The sequence below is a fragment of the Mustelus asterias genome, chromosome 6 (assembly GCF_964213995.1).
Source record: "Mustelus asterias chromosome 6, sMusAst1.hap1.1, whole genome shotgun sequence".
Classification (NCBI taxonomy): Eukaryota; Metazoa; Chordata; class Chondrichthyes; order Carcharhiniformes; family Triakidae; genus Mustelus; species Mustelus asterias.
Genome location: NC_135806.1, coordinates 8,744,463 through 8,770,302, shown reverse-complemented (window position 1 = coordinate 8,770,302; position 25,840 = coordinate 8,744,463). Strand labels below are relative to the sequence as shown.

Here is a 25,840-nt window from a genome sequence, read left to right as displayed (position 1 = left end):
CATTCAGCCCACGCATGCCCTGTTCTATTCAGCACAGAAGAGATAACACCCACACACATCTTTGCAACTCCAGGACCAAGTCTTTGAGCTGAGTTAAACATTTTGCACAGATCCAACATATCACAACAAAGCCAACATCAAGAACCATGTTTCAGCATTGATGTTGAGCATTAAACACAGCTTGGGTTCTCCTCAATGCCACAACCTAACCACTCCCAGTCTCAATAATACCGGTTATAGAATCATAGAATCCCTACAGTGCAGAAGGAGGCCATTCAGCCCATCGGGTCTGCACCAACTCTCTGACAGAGCATCATAACCAAGCCCTATTCCTGTAACCCTACATATCTACCCCATTAATCCCCTTGATTTACACAGCTTGGGACACTTAAAGGCAATTTAGCATGGCCAATCCACCTAACCCACACATCTTCGGACTGTGGAAGGAAACCGGAGCAGCCGGAGGAAACCCACGCAGACACGGGGAGAATGTGCAAACTCCACACAGACAGTCAGCCAAGGCCGGAATTGAACCGGGTCCCTGGCGTTGTGAGGCAGCAGTGCTAACCACTGTGCTGCGCCATCTTGTGGTGCAGCTGTTGACACTTTGCGACCATGGCAACATGACAAGACGGAACGGCACACCCCAAGTTACACCTTTGAACTCACATTGAAATATAAAGCCAACTTCGCCCAGCCTAAGAACCCTTCCATGATTCAGTTTTTACACAAATCAACATTTGTCACCCATCTACTCAAACTGATAGCCATTAACTCCCCCTTTTCAAGATGGGGACTGGGAACATAATTAGAGCAGCCATTGGCTACCCTGTCCTTTGACTCTGCTCTGACACTCCATCTGATCATGACTTCACTTCAACTTCACTTTCCTGCACTATCCCCATACCCCTCCGTTCCCTTAGTATCTAAAAGCATATTTAAATCAACAAGCTTGAAAAGTAACTCTCCCCTCTCGCCCATGTTATTCATCCTCCCGTTTGACCTTCACAAGTGCCTGTACTTGGAACAGGTGGTTACAGAATACACATTTGTGTTTTGGAAACTCTGCCCTAGTGAGATGACTCTTGCTGAATGATGTCTATTTGCCAACTTCGCCCAGCCTAAGAACGAATCAGCTACCAGGTGATCAAATTACCACCCAGAACTGTAACGGCGCAGAAGGACGCCATTCGGCCCAACGTGTTTGTACTGGCTCTCCAAATGAGCATCATTACTTAGTGCCATTCCCCTGCCTTTTCCCCCTGTACCCCTGCGCATCTAATGCCCTCCCGAATGCCTCGGTTGAACCTGCCTCCGCCACACTTCCAGCGCATTCCACTCCACCCCCATCTTATCAGCGTCTCAGTTGCTCGCAGGTGAAAGCCATCACTCCGCCTCCATGCCCCGGATGGTCACTGTACCTCCAAAGGTCTTTACTGCGTTCTCCACTGCCTTGCTGATTTGCTCCTCATTTCGTACATCGACAACACAGGGCAAAGCCTTTCCGCCGGCAGCTTCAACTGAAAAAAGTGTGAAGAGAAAGAAAAAAAATTAACAATGCCCGCAGACAAAAGAAAGAGACGCTGTATCTGCTTTCTTCACCCGGACGGGATCGAGTGATAGCCACGTCCATCACAAAGGCTATTTTTCAGCCAAACAAAACAGAGAGACAAAACTGCAAAGACAAAACACATTTGTCTGATTTCTAAAGCAGAGGTAGGTTGGCGTTGCTGACGAACAAGCCATTATGGGCCAGTCAACATACATCAGCTAACTGTATTGAGCCATTCACACAAATGTCACTGGCAGCACCTTCCTATTTAAACAGGCAGATGACAACAAGGCAATGAAAGGATCCTGTTTTATAGTTTGGATGACAAAGGGACCGCCTGTGAAGGGTTCAGCCTGCATTAGAGGAGAAATACTGTACTAACGTTACTGAGCAAAAATGTACATTCGCTGTCAAATTCAGAACCAATAACTTGTCTATTTGGCTTGGTTGCAGGAATCGCCCAGACATGGACTCGCACTGAATAGTGGCACTTGTGTCATTTATCTAAGATTTACGGATCATTGTCATCAGTAAACACTGGGGTAATTTATTTTCTTTATCTCTGACGGCCAATTAAAAGCAGCGACATCCATAAACTTTAATAAGTGAACAATCTAAACTACTCCTTGCTGTGAGGAGCACTCCCTGAAGTAAGCTACAAAAGGAAAGATTTGCATTTATATAGCAACCTTCACAACCTCAGCGCACCCCAAAGCACTTTATTACCAATGATGTACTTTTGAGCATAGTCACTGTAGGAAACGGTGACCAGCTTGTGCACAGCAGGATCCCCAGATGTTGGCTGAGATGTAAACATTTGCAAGGACATTGAGGAGAAGTTTAAAGTTTATTTATTATTATCACAAGTAAGGCTTACATTAACACTGCAATGAAGTTACTGTGAAAATCCCCCAGTCGCCACACTCCGGCGCCTGTTCGGTAACACTGAGGGAGAATTTAGCACGGCCAATGCACCTGACCGGCACATCTTTCAGACTGTGGGAGGAAACTGGAGCACCCGGAGGAAACCCACGCAGACACGGGGAGAACATGCAGACTCCGCACAGACAGTGACTCCAGCCGGGAATTGAACCCGGGTCGCTGGCGCTGTGAGGCAGCAGTGCTAACCACTGTGCCACCCCTCTTTGAAATCATGGCATGGGGTTTTTTTAACGTTCACTTGAGGGAGCCTTTGGCTTAACAGTTCTTTTGAGAGAAAGCATCTTCGGCAGTGCTGCACTCCCTCAGTACTGCAATGAAGCATCAGCCTCGATTTCTGAGTGGGGATTGAACCCAGGGTCTCCTGACTCGGGGTGAATGTGCTGCACACTGAGCCATGCCTGGCACAAAGGTCAAAGTGCATGAATCTGCACTGTCAGTTTCTCACCAAGGCAAGACCCTGACTTCAGGAGCCTCTGTCTGGGCAGTTGGCGCACTGAGACCAGATACTCGCCGACTGAACAGGATGTGGAGGGCGGATGGGAATCTAGTTCCAGAAATGTCATCCTAAAAGGGGGACATCCATAAACTTTAATAAGTGAACAATCTAAACTACTCCTTGCTGTGAGGAACACTCCCTGAAGTAAGCTACAAAAGGAAAGATTTGGATTTATATAGCAACCTTCACAACCTCAGCGCAACCCAAAGCACTTCATTATCAATGATGTACTTTTGAGCATAGTCAAAGAAGGGGTTGGGGCTCCGAAAGCTTGTGTGGCTTTTGCTACCAAATAAACCTGTTGGACTTTAACCTGGTGTTGTTAAACTTCTTACTGTGTTTACCCCAGTCCAACACCGGCATCTCCACATCATCCTAAAAGGGAGCAGAGGGGAAGAAAAGTAAAGAGAATGTCAGGTGGGGAACAGAAACCGAAATGTGAATATGGAAAATTCAGGTTCTATGAGAAAGGCAGGAGTGGGAGCACCTATTGATGGGCTAGAAGAAAAAGAGTGGGAGGAAGCTGGAATGGGCTGAATGGCCTCATTCTGTGCTGTAAATAATTTCTAATTGTGATTATTGCCTATTTTATATATCGCAATGCAGATGTGACACTTAGTTTGTAAGTGTGCAAAAGGTTTATTTACAAGAATTTTAAAATATCTCTGTAATCACAAAATGTCTGCACTCATGTAGCTCAGCTTCCAGTATGCTTCTTTGGTGTCTGCCTACTTTGCTCAGAGTAAACACCCAAGCTCAAGCAATCAAGCATAGTGAGCATAGATCAGTTACCAGACACACATAATCAAACACAGAGCTTTGAAACAATTGAACAGAGCAGTGACATGAGAGGCATGAGCCTGCTTTGAGACAATAAGAAGCCCAACTTTTCGATCGAAGGTCCTGTCGTGGAACAATATCGAAAATGCTGGAAAATTCTCAGCAGGTCTGACAGCATCTGTGGGTAGAGAATAGAGCCAATGTTTCAAGTCTAGATGACCCTACAAGGCTCTAGTCTCTCCCCACAGATGCTGTCAGACCTGCTGAGATTTTCCAGCATTTTCTGTTTTTGTTTCAGATTCCAGCATCTGCAGTATTTTGCTTTTATTGACTTTATAGACTGTGCAGATATCGCGCACAAACCCAACATTTAGTTTTGGAGAGACTTGCAGAGAGGGCATTGATATCAGCGCTGTTCAGGAGCAAGTGTCAGCGTGCGTGCTTCTGATAGGTGTAATCAGAGGACGGAGGGCAGGTGAAGAGGCAACCACGATTCAGCAAAATGGACTGGTCTTGGGTAACTGGTACGGTGTACCAGTGGAAGGAGAGACCAAGAAGCGTAGGGAGGCAATGGCCTAGAGGTATTATTGCTGGACTGTTAATCCAGAAACTCAGCTAATGTTCTGGGGATCCGGGTTCGAATCCCACCACGGCAGATGGTGGAATTTGAATTCAATAAAAAATTTCTGGAATTAAGAATCTACTGATGACCATGAAACCATTGTCGATTGTCGAAAAACCCATCTGGTTCACTGATGTCCTTTAGGGAAGGAAATCTGCCGTCCTTACCTGGTCTGGCCTACATGTGACTCCAGAGCCACAGCAATGTGGTTGACTCCCAACTGCCCTTGGGATAGGCAATAAATGCTGGCCCAGCCAGCGATGTCCCCCGAATGAATAAAAAAAAGATATGAGAGGAATCAAAACGCAACAACTGAAGGAAAGAATGTGTAGAAGATTCTCCAGTTACCCAGTACAAGGAATAATCACAAACAGGGCTTTGCGGAATCTCAAAGACCAGCAGCATGACAGGTCAAATCATTCGCCAATAAATGTCAACCCCAACAGGGAGTCACTGCTTTGCCTCCTGGTTGTTTTAGGTTTGCACAAACAACATTCAAAGTTTGGAATTTTAAATCTCTTTGCCTATGTTAATAGAATTTACTATAAGTGGGAACAGAGCAGAGTCCGCAGAAAGTTGTGGTCACATTAGTTCCCAATTGGATGAACAATGACATATTTACAAAACCAAAATGAGAACACAGAGCAGTCAGATTCCATTCGGAGAGAGAGAGGGGAGTTGGGAGGGAGTCAAATTATACTCAGTGACTGCTGAAAGAATTGTAGAATGGATTTCCCTATTTGCATCTTATGTAGAGTGTTATGATGGCCACGAAATGTCACAGGAGATCATCGACAGATCTCCCAGTGGGCTTCATGGAGTTTGAGCTTCGTTATTGAATCATAGAATCCCTACAGTGCAGAAGGAGGCCATTCAGCCCATTAAGCCTGCACTGACCACAATCCCACCCCAGGCCCTATCCAAACAACCCCATGTATTTACCCTAACTAGTCCCCCTGACACTAAGGGGCAATTTAACATGGCCAATCCACCTGACCCGCACATCTTTGGACTATGGAGCACCCGGAGGAGGGGGCGTGGGGGTGGGGGGGGTGTATGGCGGGCTGTGGGGGGTTGGGGGGGGGGGTGGAGGAGGGGGGGGCGGTGGTGTGGTGGAGGGGGATGGTGGGCTGTGGGGGGTTGGGGGGGTGGAGGAGGGGGGTCGGTGGTGTGGTGGAGGGGGGGGGATGGTGTGGTGGAGGGGGATGGTGGGCTGTGGGGGGTTGGGGGGGTGGAGGAGGGGGGGGCGGTGGTGTGGTGGAGGGGGATGGTGGGCTGTGGGGGGTTGGGGGGGGTGGAGGAGGGGGGGCGGTGGTGTGGTGGAGGGGGATGATGGGCTGTGGGGGGTGGAGGAGGATGGTGGGCTGTGGGGGGTTGGGGGGGGGGTGGAGGAGGGGGGGCGGTGGTGTGGTGGAGGGGGATGGTGGGCTGTGGGGGGTTGGGGGGGTGGAGGAGGGGGGGCGGTGGTGTGGTGGAGGGGGATGGTGGGCTGTGGGGGGGGGGTGGAGGGGGGGGCGGTGGTGTGGTGGAGGGGGATGGTGAGCTGTGGGGGGGGGGGGTGGAGGGGGGGGGGGCAGTGGTGTGGTGGAGGGGGATGGTGGGCTGTGGGGGGTTGGGGGGGTGGAGGAGGGGGGGGCGGTGGTGTGGTGGAGGGGGATGGTGGGCTGTGGGCGGGTGGGGGGTGATGCACAGTGTGGAGGTTTGCCTGGGTAAGATGCTCTTTTAGAGCCTCGATGGGAAACCTGACGGGTTGAATGGCACCGTAGGGATTCTATGGTGCTATAAATTTGAATTCCACCCACTGCCATGATGGGATTTGAAATCCATGCCCCCAGACTATGAGGCGGGGTCTCTGGATTATTATTAGTCCAGTGACAATACCACTGCGCCACCATCTCCCTGCCAGGTCTATCTCTGGCTCCTGCAGGTTTTATTGTGTGCTGGTCTGACTGTTAAAGCCTTTCTTTGGAATTTGAAAGCAACTCACAATTAGATGGTGTCACTGAAGTGGCAAAATATCCCAAGATGCTTCACAGGGAGATTTGACATGTGGCAGATAAGGGGAAATTAAGTCACGTGACCAAAAGCTTGGTCAGAGAGGTTGGCCTGGATTCTCAGTTCTAACGTGCGGGAAATGGGAGTAAATCCCACCAGTTTTTTTAAGCTTGATTTCCAGATTGAATCGCCATCGCTCTCTGCATCACAGAGTACCTCAGCGTGATTCAGTGAAAATCAGGGGGCAAGGCCTATTCCCGCCCAACAGGCAGGTAGCATAGCGCTGAGTGGGCCAATGTGCATGTGCTGATCTGTCAGAGCAGGGATTGGCGCATGTACAGTGCCTGCCCCCCCACGCCCCTCCCCCCGCGCAGCGGCCTCCCGACCGCTGGCCTTCCCCGCAACCCTCCATCGCTGACCTTATGACCTCCCCCCAACGCCGTATTGCTGGCTTCCCAGACATCCCTGGGCCAGCCTCGATGTCTCCACCCCATCCCCCCTGCCAGCCCCAATCTCCCTGACTGTCCCTGCCCTATCCCGCCCCCACCCCACCCCCACCTGTTCGAGCAGCGCAGCGGGTTGGGAGAACTTGAGGGCAAACTGTTTCACAATAATGTTGAGTAAAACTGCATCATTCAAGGGCACTGACGTGTGATGGGTCTTACCTGCTTTGTTCCAATCAATCTAAAATCTGTCTCATTCCACCTTGACTATATTCAAGCCCGGCCTCCAGTGCTCTCTGGGGAAAAGGATTTCCAAAGATGACGGCCCCACTGATAGAAGAAAAGCCTCCTCGTCTCCAATTTAAATAGAAGATCCCTCATTCTGAAACAGTGCCCCCAAATTCTGGATTCTCCCACAAATCTAAGATACAGCTGTACCTTGTCCAGAAACTTACCAATACAACACATGGAAGGGTGGAACATTGTAATACTTATCTGATAGATAACCATTAAACACACCATAGACTTTTGCATTTGCCCATTTCAATGGTGTGATAAGTCTTAATTATGGCCAGTTAACCTCTCTGGACCTGAAAAGTTACTTTTATAAGTCTCATTCCTTCAGATTTGAATCATTGTTGGAGATTTTTCAAAAAAATTTTTCTTCTAAATATTTTTCTTTCTGGCTTTTATCCTTCTTTCCCTTAATCCTATTTTCTGCACCCTCTCTTGATTTTACTTTCTTTTTGACTTGGCATCAAATTAAACATTCTGCCATCTCCGGGTTTAGACTCTGCCCATCTCAGTCAGGATTTTACCATCTGACTGGTTAAGACAAGCCCCGTTGACACAGGGCCCATATACCCTATAGAAGATGCCATACCCAAATGGTGTTTGAATCATTGCCAAGTTCCAGTGCAAAAGGAAGTCTGTGGGGACAAGTGCAAACACTCTTTATTTGCGACTGATAGTAAGCTCTGGACCAATGACCCCTTGCTGGGATCCAGCTTTTACAGACATCCATGATCTTCCAGTAACCTTGCCACAGAAAAATAATCAAAGGACAATAAGCCAGCATAATCAAGGACCCCATGTACCCCTAACCATAGAAAGCATTCTTTCTGGTTGTATCACAGCTTGGTCTGGCTCCTGCTCTGCCCAAGACCACAAGAAACTGCAAAAGGTCATGAATGTAGCCCAATCCATCACGCAAACCAGCCTCCCATCCATTGACTCTGTCTACACTTCCCGCTGCCTCGGCAAAGCAGCCAGCATAATTAAGGATGCCACGCACCTCGGACATTCTCTCTTCCACCTTCTTCTTTGTCTGTATAGCGCGCAAGAAACAATACTTTTCACTGTATGTTAATACATGTGACAATAATAAATCAAATTTTTAAAAAATGCTCTCTCCCCCCTTCTTTCATCGGGAAAAAGATGCAAAAGTCTGAGGTCACGTACCAACTGACTCAAGAACAGCTTCTTCCTTGCTGCTGTCAGACTTTTGAATGGACTTACCTTGCATTAAGTCGACCTTTCTCTACACCCTAGCTATGACTGTAACACTACATTTTCCATTCTCTCCTTTCCTTCTCTATGAACGGTATGCTTTGTCTGTATAGTGTACAAGAAACAATACTTTTCACTGCATACTAATACATGTGATAATAATAAATCAAATCAAAAGCAGCACAATTTCCAAAGGACACTGATGAGTAAATCACCAATATTAACATAAAAGTAAATTTTCAGAGTCAGAGAGGTTGTCCAGCCATAATTAAGATTTAGCACACCATTTAAAATGAGCGAACCCTAACTTTTGTGGTATGTTTAATGGTTATTGATTAGGGAAGTATTACAACTTCAAACCCTTCCATGTGTTTTATCGTGACTCTCTGGACAAGATTTTGGAGGACAGCACGACAAAGAATCCACCAGTCCTCATTGGATGCAGTTTTCCAGCTGGTTTCTCTGTATAGAGATCAGCATTGGTGGGAGGACTCCAAATCAACACTTCACTTCATAACCTCAGGGCCGGACAGTCTAATTGTAGCGTTCACTGGGGGCTAGCAGAAAATACCAGGTCAAGGCTAATGCAAGGAATGGACCAGGGTGGCACAGTGGTTAGCACTGCTGCCTCACAGCGCCAGGGACCCGGGTTCGATTCTGGCCTTGGGTCACTGTGTGTGTGGAGTCTGCACGTTCTCCCCCTGTCTGCGTGTGTTTCCTCCGGGTGCTCCGGTTTCCTCCCACACTCCAAAGATTAGGTGCATTGGCTGTGCTAAATTGTGCCTTACAGTCAGGGGGACTAGCCGTGTAAATAGGTGGGGTTATGGGATAGGGCCTGGGTGGGATTGTTGTCTGTGCAGGCTCAATGGGCCAAATGGCCTCCTTCTGCACTGTAGGGATTCTAGGACATCAGAACAACACTGATTAGGTACCAGCCCTGAGAGTCCAGGGTACTTTCAGGCTAAAATCGTATTGGGAGTCTAAATTATAAATTTTACAAAATGCTTCGTCTGGTTTATCAATTATACTCTCCAAAATATGGTGTTTAAATAATACATTTGTGACTAAAAATAGTGGCTGTGGACAGATCGAGATAGCTAGCAAACAGTAACCCAAATTCATCCAAATCGCAGATACAGATCCACAGTGCAACCTTTGCAAATATTAATTAGGAGCCTATTCAAATATTGAAACGGGAACTGATTAATTTTCATGGTTAAACATGTGTTTGAGCTGCCAATGAGTTGGCATACATCATCTGGTCATCGGTATCCTAGTAACTGGCTAAAAATACACCTCAGCTTCCATGCTGATCCAAAGGACAAGCATAAACTACCTGATCCATTCAGATTCGCTTGAACACAAGACAAGAAAATTGGCTAGCGTTTCTATCTATTACACAGGTTCCAATTCCAAGCTGATGGCTCTAGCAACAGGGGCTGTCATGAAAGGCACCTCCTGCAACACGTGGGACACCTGTCAAGGGCTGAATGCTACTGCTTTTCAGCATCAAAAGGAAAATACCAGATCAAGTCAAATGCAGGGAATGAACCAGGGGCAGCACAGTAGCACATTGGTTAGCACTGCTGCCTCACAGCTCGTGGGACCCGGGTTCAATTCCGGCCTCGGGTCACTGCCTGTGTGGAGTTTGCACATTCTCCCCGTGTCTGCATGGGTTTCCTCCAGGTGCTCCGGTTTATGCCCACACTCCGAAAGGTTAGGTAGATTGGCCATGATAAATTGTCCCTTAGTGTCCCAAGAGGTGTAGGATAGAAGGATTAGCCATGGTAAATGTGTGGGGTTAAGGGGATTAGGCAGGGGAGAGGGCCTGGGTAAGATACTCTGTCAGTGGGTCAGTGCAGACTCGATGGACCGACTGGCCTCTTCTGCGCTGTAGGGATTCTATAATTCTGTGACTTAAAAAGAAAATATATGCAAACCTCGGTTACACAAGGGATGTGGTACACTTCATGGAAATGACTAAATCTTAATACAATCACAGTCTAGTAGATGGTCATTCATCCCATAAAGTCAAGACTGGTCCCCTGCTCTTGCTCTGCATCCTTGCAATTTTTACTCCCTCAAGTATTTATCCAATTGCTTTTTGAAAGCTACCATTGAATCAGTGTCCAGCACCCATTCAGGCAGTGCATTCCAAACCCCAACCAATGTTCCACTAAAGAGTTTTTCCTCATGCTGCCAGTGGTTAAGTTTGTCGATCAACCTCAACCTGTTGCCTCTGGCTAACAATCCTTCAGCCTTTGGGAAGAGTATAAAATAGAAATATAGAAACGAGGAGCAGGCCATTCAGCCCCTCGATCGCCGTCCCCCTTCCACTCTTACCAAGAATTTATCCACCTCTGCCTTAAAAATGTTCAAACACTAATTTCTCTTCACTAACTCCATCTGAATGCTGCATGGCTCCAAACACCACGATTAAATCTCCTTCTGGATTTCCCTGCTCCGAGGAGAACAGCCCCAACTTCTCCAATCTGTGTGAGTGTAACCTCTGGAACCACAAAAACTCAGTTTGCAGGTGCAGCAGGTAATCAAGAAGGCAAATGGGATGCTGGCCTTTATCGCGAGAGGGATGGAGTATAAAAGCAGGGAGGTCATGCTGCAACTGTACAGGGTACTGGTGAGGCCGCACGTAGAGTACTGTGTACAATTTTGGTCCCCTTATTTAAGAAAGGATATATTAGCTTTGGACGGGGTACAGAGAAGGTTCACCAGGTTGATTCCAGAGATGAGGGGGTTAGCTTATGAGGAGAGATTGAGCAGACTGGGCCTGTACTCACTGGAGTTTAGAAGGTTGAGGGGAGATCTTATAGAGACATATAAGATAATGAAGGGGCTAGACAGGGTAGAGGCAGTAAGGTTATTTCCACCTACAATGGAAACAAGAACTAGGGGGCATAGCCTCAAAATACGGGGGAGTCAATTTAGAACAGAGTTGAGGAGGAACTTCTTCTCCCAGAGGGTAGTGAATCTTTGGAATTCTCTGCCCAATGAAGCAGTAGAGGCTACCTCGTTAAATGTGTTTAAGTCACAGATAGATAGATTTTTAACCATTAAGGGAATTAAGGGTTATGGGGAGCGGGCGGGGAAGTGGAACTGAACCCACTATCAGATCAGCCATGATCTTATTGAATGGCGGAGCAGGCTTGAGGGGCTAGATGGCCTTTGGTACATTGGCCTTTATAAATCGGAGTATTGAGTATTAAAGTTGGAGTGTTATGGTAAGGTTATATAAGGCATTGGTGAGGCCGAATTTAGAGTACTGTGTACAGTTTTGGTCACCTAGTTACAGGAAGGATGTAAATAAGGTTGAAAGAGTGCAGAGAAGGTTCACAAGGATGTTGCCGGGACTTGAGAAGCTGAGTTAGAGAGAGAGATTGAATAGGTTGGGACTTTATTCCCTGGAGCGTAGAAGAATGAGGGGAGATTTGATAGAGGTGTATAAGATTTTGATGGGTATAGATAGAGTGAATGCAAGCAGGCTTTTTCCACTGAGGCTGTGGAGAAAAAAACCAGAGGGCATGGGTTAAGGGTGAAAGGAGAAAAGTTTAAAGGAAATATTAGGGGGGGCTTCTTCACGCAGAGAGTAGTGGGAGTGTGGAATGAGCTGCCGGATAAAGTGGTAAATGCTTTTAACATTTAAGAAAAACTTGGACGAGTTCATGGATGAGAGGGGTGTGGAGGGATATGGTCCAAGTGCAGGTCAGTGGGACTAGGCATAAAATGGTTCGGCACAGACTAGAAGGGCCAAAAGGCCTGTTTCTGAGCTGTAATTTTCTATGGTTCTATTTTCTATGGCCTACTCCTGCTCCTAGTTCTTATGTTCTTCCCGACCTTTCTGAAGTGTGTGTGTCCAGTCCTGGGCGGCCACTAGCGGGGACCAAACTGGTGCTTTATGTGGGTTCAGTCAAGGATTTTGTACCCCTATATAAAGCCCAGGATTCCATTTACTGGATTAATGGCCTCTGAAGTTGTTCTGCCAACCTGAAAGATTTGTGCAAAAACAACCCCAGCTCACTCATTTCTTGCATTGGCTTTGAAATTATACCATTTAGCCAGAATTGTTTCTCATCTTCCCAGCGAAACGCATCATCGCACACTCCTCTCCACTGAATTTCACCCGCCCACGGCCTCTTGAAGTCAGTTATCTCTTCACTGACTTCTACACTTCTGGGTTCCGTGTCATCTGCAAGTTTCAAGATGTGGCTCGGTTATCCCTCTTCCTAATCACTCGTGTGCAGTCAGGTCCCGCCAGCCACTCGTGGGTGTTACGTTCTCACAAAACCCCGAACAATGAACATACTTCTCAGTGAGAGCCAAACAGGTAGATTCATAGAAGCTGCAGTGCAGAAGGAGGCCATTCAGCCCATTGTGTCTGCACCGACCACAGTCCCAGCCAGGCCCTATCCCCATAATCCCATGCATTTATCCTAGCTAGTCCCCCTGACACTAGGGTCAATTAGCATGGCCAATCAACCTAACCTGCACATCTTTGGACTGAGAGAGGAAACCAGAACACCCGGAGGAAACCCACGCAGACACGGGGAGAATGTGCAGACTCCACTCAGACAGTGACCCAAGCCGGGAATCGAACCCAGGTCCCTGGCACTGTGAGGCAGCAGTGCTAACCACTGTGCCACTGTGGTAGGTTCCATCCTTTCTAAAATTTCGCACATGTTAATGGTCAAAGGAAATAAGAACCTTGTTTTTAATAAATTCAGTGAGAAAGTTATTGTAGAAATTGTTTAATAAAGGTAAATGAGAGGAATGTAAAATCTGTCACACTGACAGTCTGAAAGACGTGCTGGTTAGGTGTATTGGCTATGCTAAATTCTCCCTGTGTACCCAAACAGGCGCCGGAGTGTGGCGACTAGGGGATTTTCACAGCCTACTTGTGACACTAATAAATCAACTTTTTTTAAAAAAGTAAATTGAGTGTGGAGGTGGATGGTGATCAGAAATTAAAATGCAGCAACAAGGAACACTCATGTGATTAGTGATTTGATTTATTATTGTCACATGTATTGGGATCAGTGAAAAGTATTGTTTCTTGCGCACTATACAGACAAAACATACCATTCATAGAGTACAGAGGGGAGAAGGAAAAGGATTTGATTTATTACTATCACATGTATTGGGATCAGTGAAAAGTATTGTTTCTTGCACGCTATACAGACAAAGCATACCGTTCATAGAGTACATGGGGGAAAAGGAAAGGAGAGGGTGCAGAATATAGTATTACAGCCATAACAGTATTAGAGAGTTTATGAGAGTTAGAGTTAAGTTTTAAAAGCGTAGAATGAGAGTAAAGATAGAATTAGCGGGTATGCTGGGGACAGCTCATAAGAAGTCACCATGCTCCAGCGCCATCTTGAATCTTTTTTGTAAACAGCAGCAGAGGATGCACACTCTACAGCATGGACACCTTCCTTTTTTCAAACTTCATTTAGATGGCATTCTTTTGGCATTCTCAAAAATTGGCTTCTATTTTTGTTTTTAAAACCATGGATAAGTCAACATTTGGGCCCCACAGTGGATGTGAATCAGCGAACGAAGACCTTTGCGCAGATTCGCAAAAGAGGAAGTCGCAAACTTCACTCTGCATCATGATAGCTGGAATCTGAAAAACAACCATTTGCCACAAGTCTGTTTTCCAGTTTAGTCAATTTTAGTTTATTTTTAGTGTCACATGTAGGCTTATATTGACATTGCAATGAAGTTACTGTGAAAACCCCCTAGTCGCCACACTCCGGCGCCTGTTCGGGTACACTGAGGGAGAATTTAGCACGGCCAATGCACCTAACCAGCACGTCTTTCAGACTGTGGGAGGAAACCGGAGCACCCGGAGGAAACCCACGCAGACACGGGGAGAACGTGCAGACTCCGCACAGGCAGTGACCCGAGCCGGGAATCGAACCTGTTCTCTGGCTCAGGACAAAACCTGTTGGACTTTAACCTGGTGTTGTTAAACTTCTTACTCTGGCTGTGAAGCAGCAATGCTAACCACTATAGTGTCCAAAGATGTTTAGGTTCGGGGGATTAGCAGGATAAATGCACAGGGTTATGGGGATAGGACAGGGGGTGCTGGGATGTTCTTTAGAGGGTTGGTGTGGACTTGATGGGCTGAATGGTCCCCTGCTGAACTGTAGGGATTCTATGGTTCTATGATCCTGATGCCACACTCAGTTAAGTGTGACCTTGATGCCAAGGGCAGTCACTCTCTTATAGTGCCTTCACTGTAATAGAACAGCCCTCAACACTTCAAACAAAACTGCACATCGAGTCACATAGGGGGTATTAGGGCAGAAAGCTTCGTCACAAGAGGTGGTTTTAAATGGTGCTCTAAAATGAGAAGGAAGAGGTAGAGTGGCAGAGAGAGTTAGGGACGGAATCATGGAGCTCAGGACCTCATCAGCTGGTGTCATGGCTCCCAGTGATGGAGCGATGGGGAGCGCAACAGGTCAGGAGTGGAGGAACACAAAGATCGCAGGAGATCATAGAATCATTAAATCCCTACAGTGCAGAAGAAGGCCATTCGGCCCTTCGAGCCTGCACAGACAACAATCCCATCCAGGCCCTATCCCCATAACCCCATGCATTTACCCTAGCCAGTCCCCCTGACACTAAGAGGCAATTTAGCATGGCCAATCCACCTAACCCCCACATTTTTGGGTGTGGAAGGAAACCGGAGCACCGGAGCACCAGAGGAAACCCATGCAGACACGGGGAGAATGTGCAAACTTCACACAGACAGTGACCCAAGCTGGAAATTGAACCTGGGTCCCTGGCGCTGTGAGGCAGCAGTGTTAACCACTGTGCCACCCAAAGATCGCAGAAGATCATAGAATCATTGAATCCCGACTGTGCAGAAGGAGGCCTTTCGGCCCATCGAGCCTCCACTGACAACAGTCCCACCCAAGCCCTATCGTTGCAACCCCACGTATTTACCCTGCTAACAGGAAGGAGCAATTTAGCATGGCCAATCCATCTAACCAACACATCTTTGGACTGTGGGGGGAATCCCACGCAGACACGGGGAGAAGGTGCAGACTCCGCACAGACAGTGAGCCAAGACTGGAATTGAACCCGGGGCCCTGGCGCTGTGAGGCAGCGGTGCTAACCACCGTGCTGCTGTGCCGCCCAAAATTGTGGGGTTAAACAGCTCGGGAGGAGCAAAGTCCACGGAGGGATTTGCCTAAAAGTATGAGAATTCTAATAAACAAGCCGGTTTTACCAGACTCCCTACAGTTACCGAGAAGGAATTCCTGACATCTCATCAATCTTCTGACTTTCTCTAGGTTTTCTCACTCAGCTCACAGCTGGCGGCTGAGTGGAATAAAACAGCCCACTGCTGAAGTACAGTTTCAGCAGATTAACTTGCCGAACCAGTTCCTTCCTAGTGTTTGTGGAAGGTGTGTTTTGTTTTCACATGGCCTCTCTCTCTCTCGCTTTCCTTCCGGGTGTAATATACAACTTCCTGAAGATCAGTTTGTCGAATTTCCATTCCGCCAAAAACACTCTCTTCCTGAGAAAGAGCGGGGGAGGGAGGGAACGTGGAAAAGATTGACCAGAGAGGAAAACGCAAATATCTTGACCTCACAGCAATGTGGCAAAATTTGTACATCAAATGTAACAGAGATGTCAGAACGACAGGAAAATAGAACAAATTTTTAGAAAAACAGGAAGGACAAGCCAAAAAAGAAGCAACACCCAAGGATAAAATAGCCAGCTATAAATAGTCCGAGATTGCTTTAGGCAGGAATCTAGGATGAGATTCTTTGATTTGATTTATTATTGTCACATGTATTAGTATACAGTGAAAAGTATTGTTTCTTGCGCGCTATACTAACAAAGCATACCGTTCATAGAGAAGGAAAGGAGAGAGTGCAGAATGTAGTGTTACAGTCATAGCCAGGGTGTAGAGAAAGATAAACTTAATGCGAGGTAGGTAGCAGGGAAGAAGCTGTTCTTGAGTTGTTTGGTACGTGACCTCAGACTTTTGTATCTTTTTCCTGACGGAAGGAGGTGGAAGAGAGAATGTCCGGGGTGCGTAGGGTCTTTGATTATGCCGGCTGCTTTTCCGAGGCAGAGGGAAGTGCAGACAGTGCAAACGTGTTTCCCACTGGCGAGAGGTGGTGTGTTGTTTGCTAGCGGCGGGAAACCCACAGGCGGGGGTATGCTGCCGGCGGGACCGGAGAATCCCGCCAGCGTGAACGGCCAGAGAATTCTGGCCCTAATCATGGTGACTTACGGATTCTGTGCCTTCAAATACATTTTTAATTGACTGAATTGAGAGGGTACACAAAATGTAACCGTATGTCTTCTGGCGCAGTGGACAGTGATAGTGTTCCTGCCTCTCAGCCCAAATCTTCCAGTTCGAGTCTCACTCCAGGACCTGATGGTCAAGGAAGGAGTGTTTATAATGTGGCCAAACAGGTTGAGTATCAACCTGGATATCCTTCCAAACACGCCAATGGCAGCAAGAGTGGGAGAGATTCCAGGCCAGCCGTGTGATGGAAAGAAATTGGAGCCTCCACCATCACTGTCCAGAGGCTCCAGGCTACAACACGCATGTAAAAGAGCACGTCGCCACAGCAACCCAGACTCCAAGTGAACTGTGACACACACCGCCACCACCAGAAAAATGTAATACTCAAAATGTTGCGCATTTGACATTTTTGTTGACAGAGAAATCTACAGAAAGATTGCTCCAATGTTGTGACTGGAACAGCAGGTTCTCAGGTGCATTGGCCGGGCTAAATTCTCCCTCAGTGTACCCGAACAGGTGCCAGAGTGTGGCGACTAGGGGATTTTCACAGTAACTTCATTGCAGTGTTAATGTAAGCCTACTTGTGACTAATAAATAAACTTTAGGTTTTCTGTGCACAGAGATTTGAATGATAATACTTGGCAATTAGTTGCCAGAAGTTTGTGTTCCGGCCAATATTTACCCCTTAACCAGCATCACGAAAACAGACGATCTGGTCATTGTCTCATTGCTGTTAGTGGGAGCTTGCTGTTCACAAATTGGCTGCCATGATTCCGACATGACATGCTAACTATACTTCAAACGATACCTCATTGGTTGTACTGGGCTTTGGGAGGTCCTGTCAGGCACTACCTTAATTGCAAACTAGTTCCTCTAACTTAACCAGTGATTTAACTACCAACTCTGGCTGCATCACTGACTTCACAGTCGACGCCCAGACCAGACTACCATGGCGAAGCCAGTTCAGCAAATCATTTGCCAGGCAAATCCTGACGCCCAAAGGAGATGAGTGCGAATTATGAAATCATAGAAATCATAGAAACCCTACAGTGCAGAAGGAGGCCATTCAGCCCATCGAGTCTGCACCGACCACAATCCCACCCAGGCCCTACCCCCACATATTTACCCGCTAATCCCTCTAACCTACGCATCTTCAGACTCTAAGGGGCAATTTTTAACCTGGCCACGTACGTTTAAATGTACTGAGTGTTGATGGTTTCGTAATTAGATTGTAACGAGTGTACGTAACCCCAATACTGCTGCACATAACAATGCTTCGAACTCTTGACATGTGGCAGAAAATGCACCATTGCAATGGGAAACTTAAATATGATGGGGCGGCACGGTGGCACAGTGGTTAGCACTGCTGCCTCACAGCGCCAGGGACTCGGGTTCGATTTCCAGCTTGGATCACTGTCTGTGTGGAGTTTGCACGTTCTCCCCGTGTCTGCGTGGGTTTCCTCCGGGGGCTCCGGTTTCCTCCCACAGTCCAAAGATGTGCAGGTTAGGTGGATTGGCCATGCTAAATTGTCCCTTAGTGTCAGGGGGACTGGCAGGGTGAATACGTGAGGTAAGAAGGATAGGGCCTGGGTGGGATTGTTGTTGGTGCCGACTCGGTGGGCCAAACGTTCTGGCCTCGTTCTGCACTGTAGGGATTCTAAGTTTCTGTGACATTGATTGTCACAAGGAGGGAAATGTCAGTCAGAACAGACAAAAGGTGAATCAGTCTCCATTCGATAAACATCCTCATTGAAAACAGGAACGGCATTTAACTCAACGTGAATTCAAAACTGACATACTTGCTTTTTTGATGTGAAACTTTCTCACATATTTATTTTGTCCCTCAATTCCTACTTGGGCTTCCCTCACAAGATGTGGAGATGCCGGCGTTGGACTGGGGTCAACACAGTAAGAAGTCTCACATCACCAGGTTAAAGTCCAACAGGTTTATTTGGTAGTATTGTGCTACTGTTGGACTTTCACCTGGTGTTGTGAGACTTCGGACTGTGTTTTCCCTCGCAAGGCCAGCATTTATTGTCAATCCTTAACCTCCTTCAATGTAGCGATTGTTACCCTTTGCTGACCCGTTGCAGTGCCTGTGGTAATGGTACGCTCGCAGTGTTGTTAGGGAACAAGTTCCTGGATTTTGACCCAGTGACATTGAAGGATGATATTATATGTAAACATTGGGATGGCGTACAACTTGGGTGAGGAAATTGAAAGGGTTCATGTTCCCATGCATCTGCTGCCTTTGTCCCAAGTGGTAGGGGTTTGGGAGGTACGTTTAAATGTACTGAGTGTTGATGGTTTCGTAATTAGATTGTAATGAGTGTACGTAACCCCAATACTGCTGCACATAACAATGCTTCGAACTCTTGACATTGGATCGAACAATTGGCACAGTGGTTAGCACTGCTGCCTCACAGCGCCAGGGATCTGGGGTCGATTCCCGGCTTGGGTCACTGTCTGTGCGGAGTTTGCACGTTCTCCCCGTGTCTGCGTGGGTTTCCTCCGGGTGCTCTAGTTTCCTCCCACACCCCAAAGATGTGCGGGTTAGGTGGATTGGCCATGCTAGATTGACCCTTGGTGTCAGGGGGACTAGCAGGATAAATACGTGGGGCTATGGGGATTGGACCTGGGTGGGATTGTGTTTGGAGAATACTCAATGGGCTGAATGGTCTCCTTCTGCATTGTAGGATTCTATGATGAGTCCAACAGACCAATTATGGACAAGAAAGAAAAGATTGAGGGACTTGTATTGAAACGTCATTTTATCATTTCAGAAATGCCCCACAGTGTTTCAGATGTAATAAAGTGACCTGGATCTCCCAGTCTCTGCATCATCAGAAACTGGATGTTTGACCCAAGATATGTGGCAGGACCTCGTGTTTTTAAAGTTTCTTTATTATGCTAACCTTCGTGGGAATTGCTAGGAAGCTTGAACTTCCAATGGGCAATTTTCCTGTTCCATGGGACCCTCCAGCAAAATCTACGAATCCGTGTTGAGTCGGAGACTTTGGACAGTTCCATGGGACTTACCTGAATGGTTATATGTTTGATTAAAAAATCCTAGTCTAACTCCTGGGCAACTGCAGAACCACACCCCTAACCCCACTCCAATCATTCCCATTGATCACCCCAGAAACCCTTTCAACCCCGTGACTATATCCCCTTGACTAGCATTTACCCTTCTATTCCCAACCCAACTATCCCTCCCACTCCTTCCCCCTGACCCAGACTCCTCCCAACCACCTCCCATGACCAACCCCTCGACCATCTTGACCCAACCAGGCTTAACTCCCAATCCACCTGCACACTCACCCGTCATCCACCCTGCACAATCTCTAACATTCACACTGAACTATCAGTTTAAATTGCTTTGAGTGAGGCTGGCCTGAATACTAAGAGAACATCTTGCTCCTCTTAAAGATATTTAGCATTCTCTGAACAACAGGAATTGGTACACTGGGACTCTGAATTCACATTCCATCCAGGTTTTCAAGCTCCACAATGATCAGACAGAGCACCGTGCCTTCACTTGTCAAAGTCTGACAAACACGAAGAGCAAACATTTCCATAAATAATTCACGTGGGCCCCGAGACACAACATTCCTCACCTTCAGCCAACAAACATGAAGACATTTATTCATAATCGACAATCGGTTAAGCTCAAACCAAATACTTCTGTAACTTCCCAATGACAGGCGACACGGTGGCACAGTGGTGAGCACTACTGCCTCACAGCGCCAGGGACCCGGGTTTGATTCCTGACTTGGGTCAGTGTCTGTGTGGAGTTTGCACATTCTCCCCATGTCTGCATGGGTTTCCTCCGGGTGCTCCGGTTTCCTCCCACAGTCTGAAAGATGTGCGGGTTAGGTGGATTGGCTAAATTGCACCTTAATATCAGGGGGCCTAGCTAGGGTAAATGTATGGGGTTATGGGGATAGGGCCTGGGTTGGATTGTGGTCGTGCAGACTCAATGTGCCAAATGGCCTCCGTCTGCGCTGTAGGATTCTATGATTCTATGACAGGCAGAGGACTGAACCAGCATGTAAAAATGCTTAATTATCCGAATGATTCCACCATGCATTGTGGCATGGTGGCACAGTGGCTAGCACTGAGGCCTTACAACACCTAGCACTGAGGCCTTACAGCACCTAGCACTGAGGCCTTACAGCACCTAGCACTAAGGCCTTACAGCGCCAGGGACCTGGGGTCAATTCCAGCCTCGGGTAACTGTCTGTGTTGAGTTTGCACATTCTCCTCGTGTCCTCATGGGTTTCTTCTGGGTGCTCCAGTCTCCTTCCACAGTCCATTGATGTGTGGGTTCGGTTGATTGACCATGTTAAATTGACTCTTAGTATCAGGGGGATTAGCCGGGTAAATACGTGTGATAATGGGGATAGGGCCTGGGTGGGATTGTGGTCAGTGCAGACTCGATGGGCCAAATGGCTTCCTTCGGTACACTAGGGATTCTATGATTCAATGATTCTAAAATAATTCATAAAGACCTCACTGTGACTCGCACAAGGTTGCAGTTCAAAATTCCGCAACAGAAACTGGAGCACAAAATCTAGCTTGGCATTCCATAGTAGAACTGACGGAGTGCTGCACTGTCAGCAATGCTGTCGTCAAACATCCTTCTGCTTTCTCAGGAAGAGATAAAGCATCCCATTTCGAAGAGGAGCAGGGAAGACTAAGGAAATTTGGCATGTCAGCTATGACTCTCAGCAACTTTTACAGATACACCATAGAAAGCCTTCTTTCTGGTTGTATCAGAGCTTGGTATGGCTCCTGCTCTGCCCAAGACCGCAAGGAACTACAAAAGGTTGTGAATGTAGCCCAATCCATCACGCAAACCTGCCTCCCATCTATTGACTCTGTCTATACTTCCCGCTGCCGGAAAAGCTGCCAGCATAATTAAGGACACCATGCACCCCGGACATTCTCTCTTCCGCCTTCTTCCGTCGGGAAAAAAATACAAAAGTCTGAGGTCACGTACCAACTGACTCAAGAACAGCTTCTTCCCTGCTGCCGTCAGACTTTTGAATGGACTTGCCTTGCATTAAGTTGATCTTTCTCTCCACCCTAGTTATGACTGTAACACTACATTCTGCACTCTCTCGTTTCCTTCTCTATGAACGGTATGCTTTGTCTGTACAGCGCGCAAGAAACAATACTTTTCACTGTCTGTTAATACATGTGACAATAATAAATCAAATCAAGGCTTTCCTCCAGTCAATATTTATCCCTCAGTCAACATCACAAAATAAAATATCAGATCTGCTGATCATCACGTTTCTGTTATTGGGAGCTTGCTTTGTACAAAATGGCCGCCAGCTTTCCTAACTTAAAACAGCAACTTTGCTTCAAGAATACTTCACTGGCGGTAAAGCATTTGGAACGTCCAGTGGTCACGCAAAGCGCAATAGAAATTCAAGTCTCCCTTTCTTCTTTTATTTCCCACTCGAGTGCAAAATATGAGTTCCACAAAGGCACACTTTCTACACCTCATATTGTAGAATTTGCTGCCAAGTGTTTCCACTTCTTGTACAACCCTCCTCAAAATCCACCTCTTTGATCAAGTCTTTGTTCACCCTTCTAATATCACCTTATTCACCTCGGCATCCTACTTCGCCTGATTTGCAAATGTTCAATTTTGCAGGCAGTAATGAAGCCAATGGTATGGCCTTCATTGTGAGAGGATTTGACTATAGGAATAGGGATCTTTTACTGCAATTGGACAGGGCTTTGGCGAGGCCACACCTGGAGTAGTGTGTGCAGTTTTAGTGTCCTTATCTGAGCAAGGTCTGTCATATGAGGAGAGACTAAGTCAGTTAGAGTTGTATTCATTGGAATTTAGAAGAGTGAGAGGGGATCTCCTGGAAGCTTATAAAATTCTAATAGGATTAGACAGGGTGGATTCAGAAAGAATGTACCCGATGGTGGAGGAATCCAGAATTTGGTCTCATAGTTTGAGGATAAGGGGTAAACCTTTTAGGACTGAGGTGAGGAAAATTTTCTTCAGCCAGAGGGTGGTGAATGTGTGGAATTTACTACCACAGAAAGTAGTTGAGGCCAAAACATTGCATAATTTCAAAAGGAAATTAGATATAGCTCTTGGGGCTAAAGGGATCAAGGGATTTGGGGGGGGAAGGCGTGATCAGGATGTTGAATTTCATGATCAGCCATGACCAAAATGAATGGCGGAGCAGGCTCGAAGGGCCGAATGGCCTACTCCTGCTTCTATTTTCTATGTTTCTATGTATGGGGGGGAATTAAGGACCCCACGCACCCCGGACATTCTCTCTACCACCTTCTTCAGTCGGGAAAAAGATACAAAAATCTGAGGTCACGGACCAACCAACACAAGAACAGCTTCTTCCCTGCTGCCATCAGACTTTTGAATGGACCTACCCTGCATTAAGTTGATGTTTCTCTGCACCCTAGCTATAACTGTAACACTACATTCTGCACTCTCTTGTTTCCTTCTCTATGAACAGTATGCAAGAAACAATACTTTTCACTGTATGCTAATACATGTGACAATAATAAATCAAATCAAATTCAAGTCAAAATGTTAAAGACTCTATATAAATTGTTGCTGCCATTCGTTGTCCACCGGTTCTACTTCCCTTTACACTGACGCAGAATACAGTCTCAAATCTTCAGGGTCAATTTTGGAATCTCCACTCTAAGCCAGGGAAGCAACGTAAACCTAATGTAAAGATGCATCCAGATGGGGCTGTGAATGGCTGGATAGCAGCTGGCTGAATGCAAAATGAACAAATAAATGAGACACAATGAGCTGGAGTTGATGAGCTCAATGTTGAGTCCAGAAGGCAGTGAAGTTCCAAGTTGAAAAATGAGGTGCTGCACCTCGAACCTGACTGAAACAATGCAGCAGGCCAAGGACAGGAAGGTCAGAGCAGGAGCAAGCTTGTGGACTGAGTGGAGGTGTTCCGCAAAGTGATCACTCGGTCTGCATTTGGTCTCCTCAATGTAGAGAACGGCAAATACCGTGTAAGAAATTGAAAGAAATAAGGGGAAAACGTGGTTTCACTCAGTCTGTTATATGAGGAGAGAATAAGTCACTCAGGATTGTATTCACTGGAGTTTAGAAGAGTGAGAGGGGACCTCATGGAAATTTATAAAATTCCAACAGGGTGAGACAGAGTAGGCTCAGAAAGAATGTTCCCGGTGGTGTGGGAGTCCAGAACTGGGGGTCATAGTTTGAGGATAAGGAGTAAACCTTCAAGGACTGAGGTGAGGAGAAATTTCTTCACCCAGAGAGTGCTGGGACACTTGGAAGGTGTGTGTGAGGCCGTGGAAACATCTCTAACTCTGCCACAATTACTAAAGAATCGGGGGTTTAGTCTTGAACACAATAATAAAAAAAGAACAAAAGGAAAACTAGCCTTACAGTAAGGGATGGGCAGGAAACATCCGATCAGGATACAGGAACACTGGGAATAGATCAGGCTGCCACTGGGAACAATACATGGGCAATCTTCCATTCACATAATGACCTCCTTCACTTTGATTTCCACCCAAGAAGGGAGGGCAACATTGAAAAGGCAAAACACTGGAATGGTTTTCAAATAGGAGACAAAAATAAGTGACAATGGTGATTTTATACAGTCGTTCTGATCATATCACAGCTGCTCATAGATTAAATATTGAAAGATTTATCTGCAAAACTGGATGGCAGAATGCCTTAAATCTCACTGCCAAGTAACCCATTGCAAGTGACATAGCAGCAGCTTATTGGAGTGAATTAAAGGAACTCTGGTGCAGATGAAAGGGCAAGAATAAAAGATTGATTGAATTCCCAGGCAGGCGTGGATGCCACTACTAAATATAATTCTGTCCCTCACCCTGACAAATGTCTGACAAATAGAGGAACCAGTTCGGGTAAAGGCTCTAAGACAAGCTTCTGGCTTTCCCAAATGATATCTGCCAAATGTGGTGTGCACACGCTCTCCTTGGGTACACTTTCCCCAAGTCCAGTGTGAATAGCTGGGCAAGACCTAAAGTTTGGGGCCCAAGTTTAAAAGTAAACATAACATACATCAAGTATGGGTAGAATTACAATTAATTATAGTATGGAAGCAGGACTTTTGGCCAACAGGTCAATGCCATGCACACACACGCACACATATCTCCTGCAGCCCCAAACCTCTCAGAATATCCTTCTATTCCTTCCTCATGCACATTTCTAACTTCCCCTTCAGAGCTATTTGCCTTGGCAGCAGGTTCCTCATTCTCGCAACACGCTCTGGGTGACAGACTTTCTCCTGAATTCCTTAGGTGGATTGGCCAGGGTAAATTACCTCTTAGTGCCCAAAGATGTGGAAGTTAGATGGATTGGCCATGCTAAATGTGTGGGGTTACGGGGATAGGGCGGGAGAGAGGGCCTGGGTAAAATACTCTGTCAGAGAGTCGGTGCAGACACGATGGGCCGAGTGACCTCTTTCTGCACTGTAGGGACTCTATGATTCTATTCTACGATTCTTGACTTTATTAGTGACTATCTTACGTTAACACCCACTTTTGGGAATTTGGATCTTCCCATTTTCTTGGGCAGTGCAGAGGTCAGAAGTCCCTTGCTGCAGTGCTTTGTTGACCAGGCGACGGGAGGGAATTTGCTTGAGGAGGTGGTTGAACCCACCTCTCCCGATTAAACGGTCAAAGATTCAATATCTGACCTCGTGCACTCGGGCGATCACATCCCCGACAACCTCCAAAAGAAAAACAGGAGGAGAGAATAAAGAATTTTTAAAAATTGGCGGAAAATAAACTTTGCTAGATACCATCTTGTGTTCAGATTCTTAAATTCCAATTTCAAATTGGATGGCGTGGCGGCACAGTGGGTTAGCACTGAGGCCTCACAGCAGCCAGGGACCCAGGGCGGCACGGTGGCACAGTGGGTTCGCACTGAGGCCTCACAGCGGCCAGGGACCCGGGTTCAATTCCAGCCTCAGGTCACTGTCTGTGTGGAGTTTGCACGTTCTCCCCGTGTCTGCGTGGGTTTCCTCCGGGTGCTCCGGTTTCCTCCCACACTCCAAAGATGTGTGGATTAGGCGGATTGGCCATGCTAAATTGCCCCTTGGTGTCTGGGGGATTAGCAGGGTTACAGTGATAGGGCCTGGGTGGGATTGTTGGCGGTGCAGGCTTGTTGGGCCAAATAGCTTCCTTCTGCACTGCAGGGATT

General features: G+C 46.9%; 1 protein-coding gene across 4 annotated transcripts in view; it reads right to left on the bottom strand.

Annotated features, from left to right (window-relative positions):
- hsdl2 (hydroxysteroid dehydrogenase like 2) overlaps window positions 1–25,840 on the bottom strand; it is a 127,651-nt gene that overhangs the window by 58,023 nt on the left and 43,788 nt on the right. For all 4 annotated transcript variants that reach the window (XM_078214075.1, XM_078214073.1, XM_078214072.1 and 1 more), the window contains one exon: window positions 1,422–1,520. In XM_078214075.1, coding sequence (XP_078070201.1) covers window positions 1,422–1,520 — 99 coding nt within the window. The remainder of the gene's footprint in view (window positions 1–1,421; window positions 1,521–25,840) is intronic.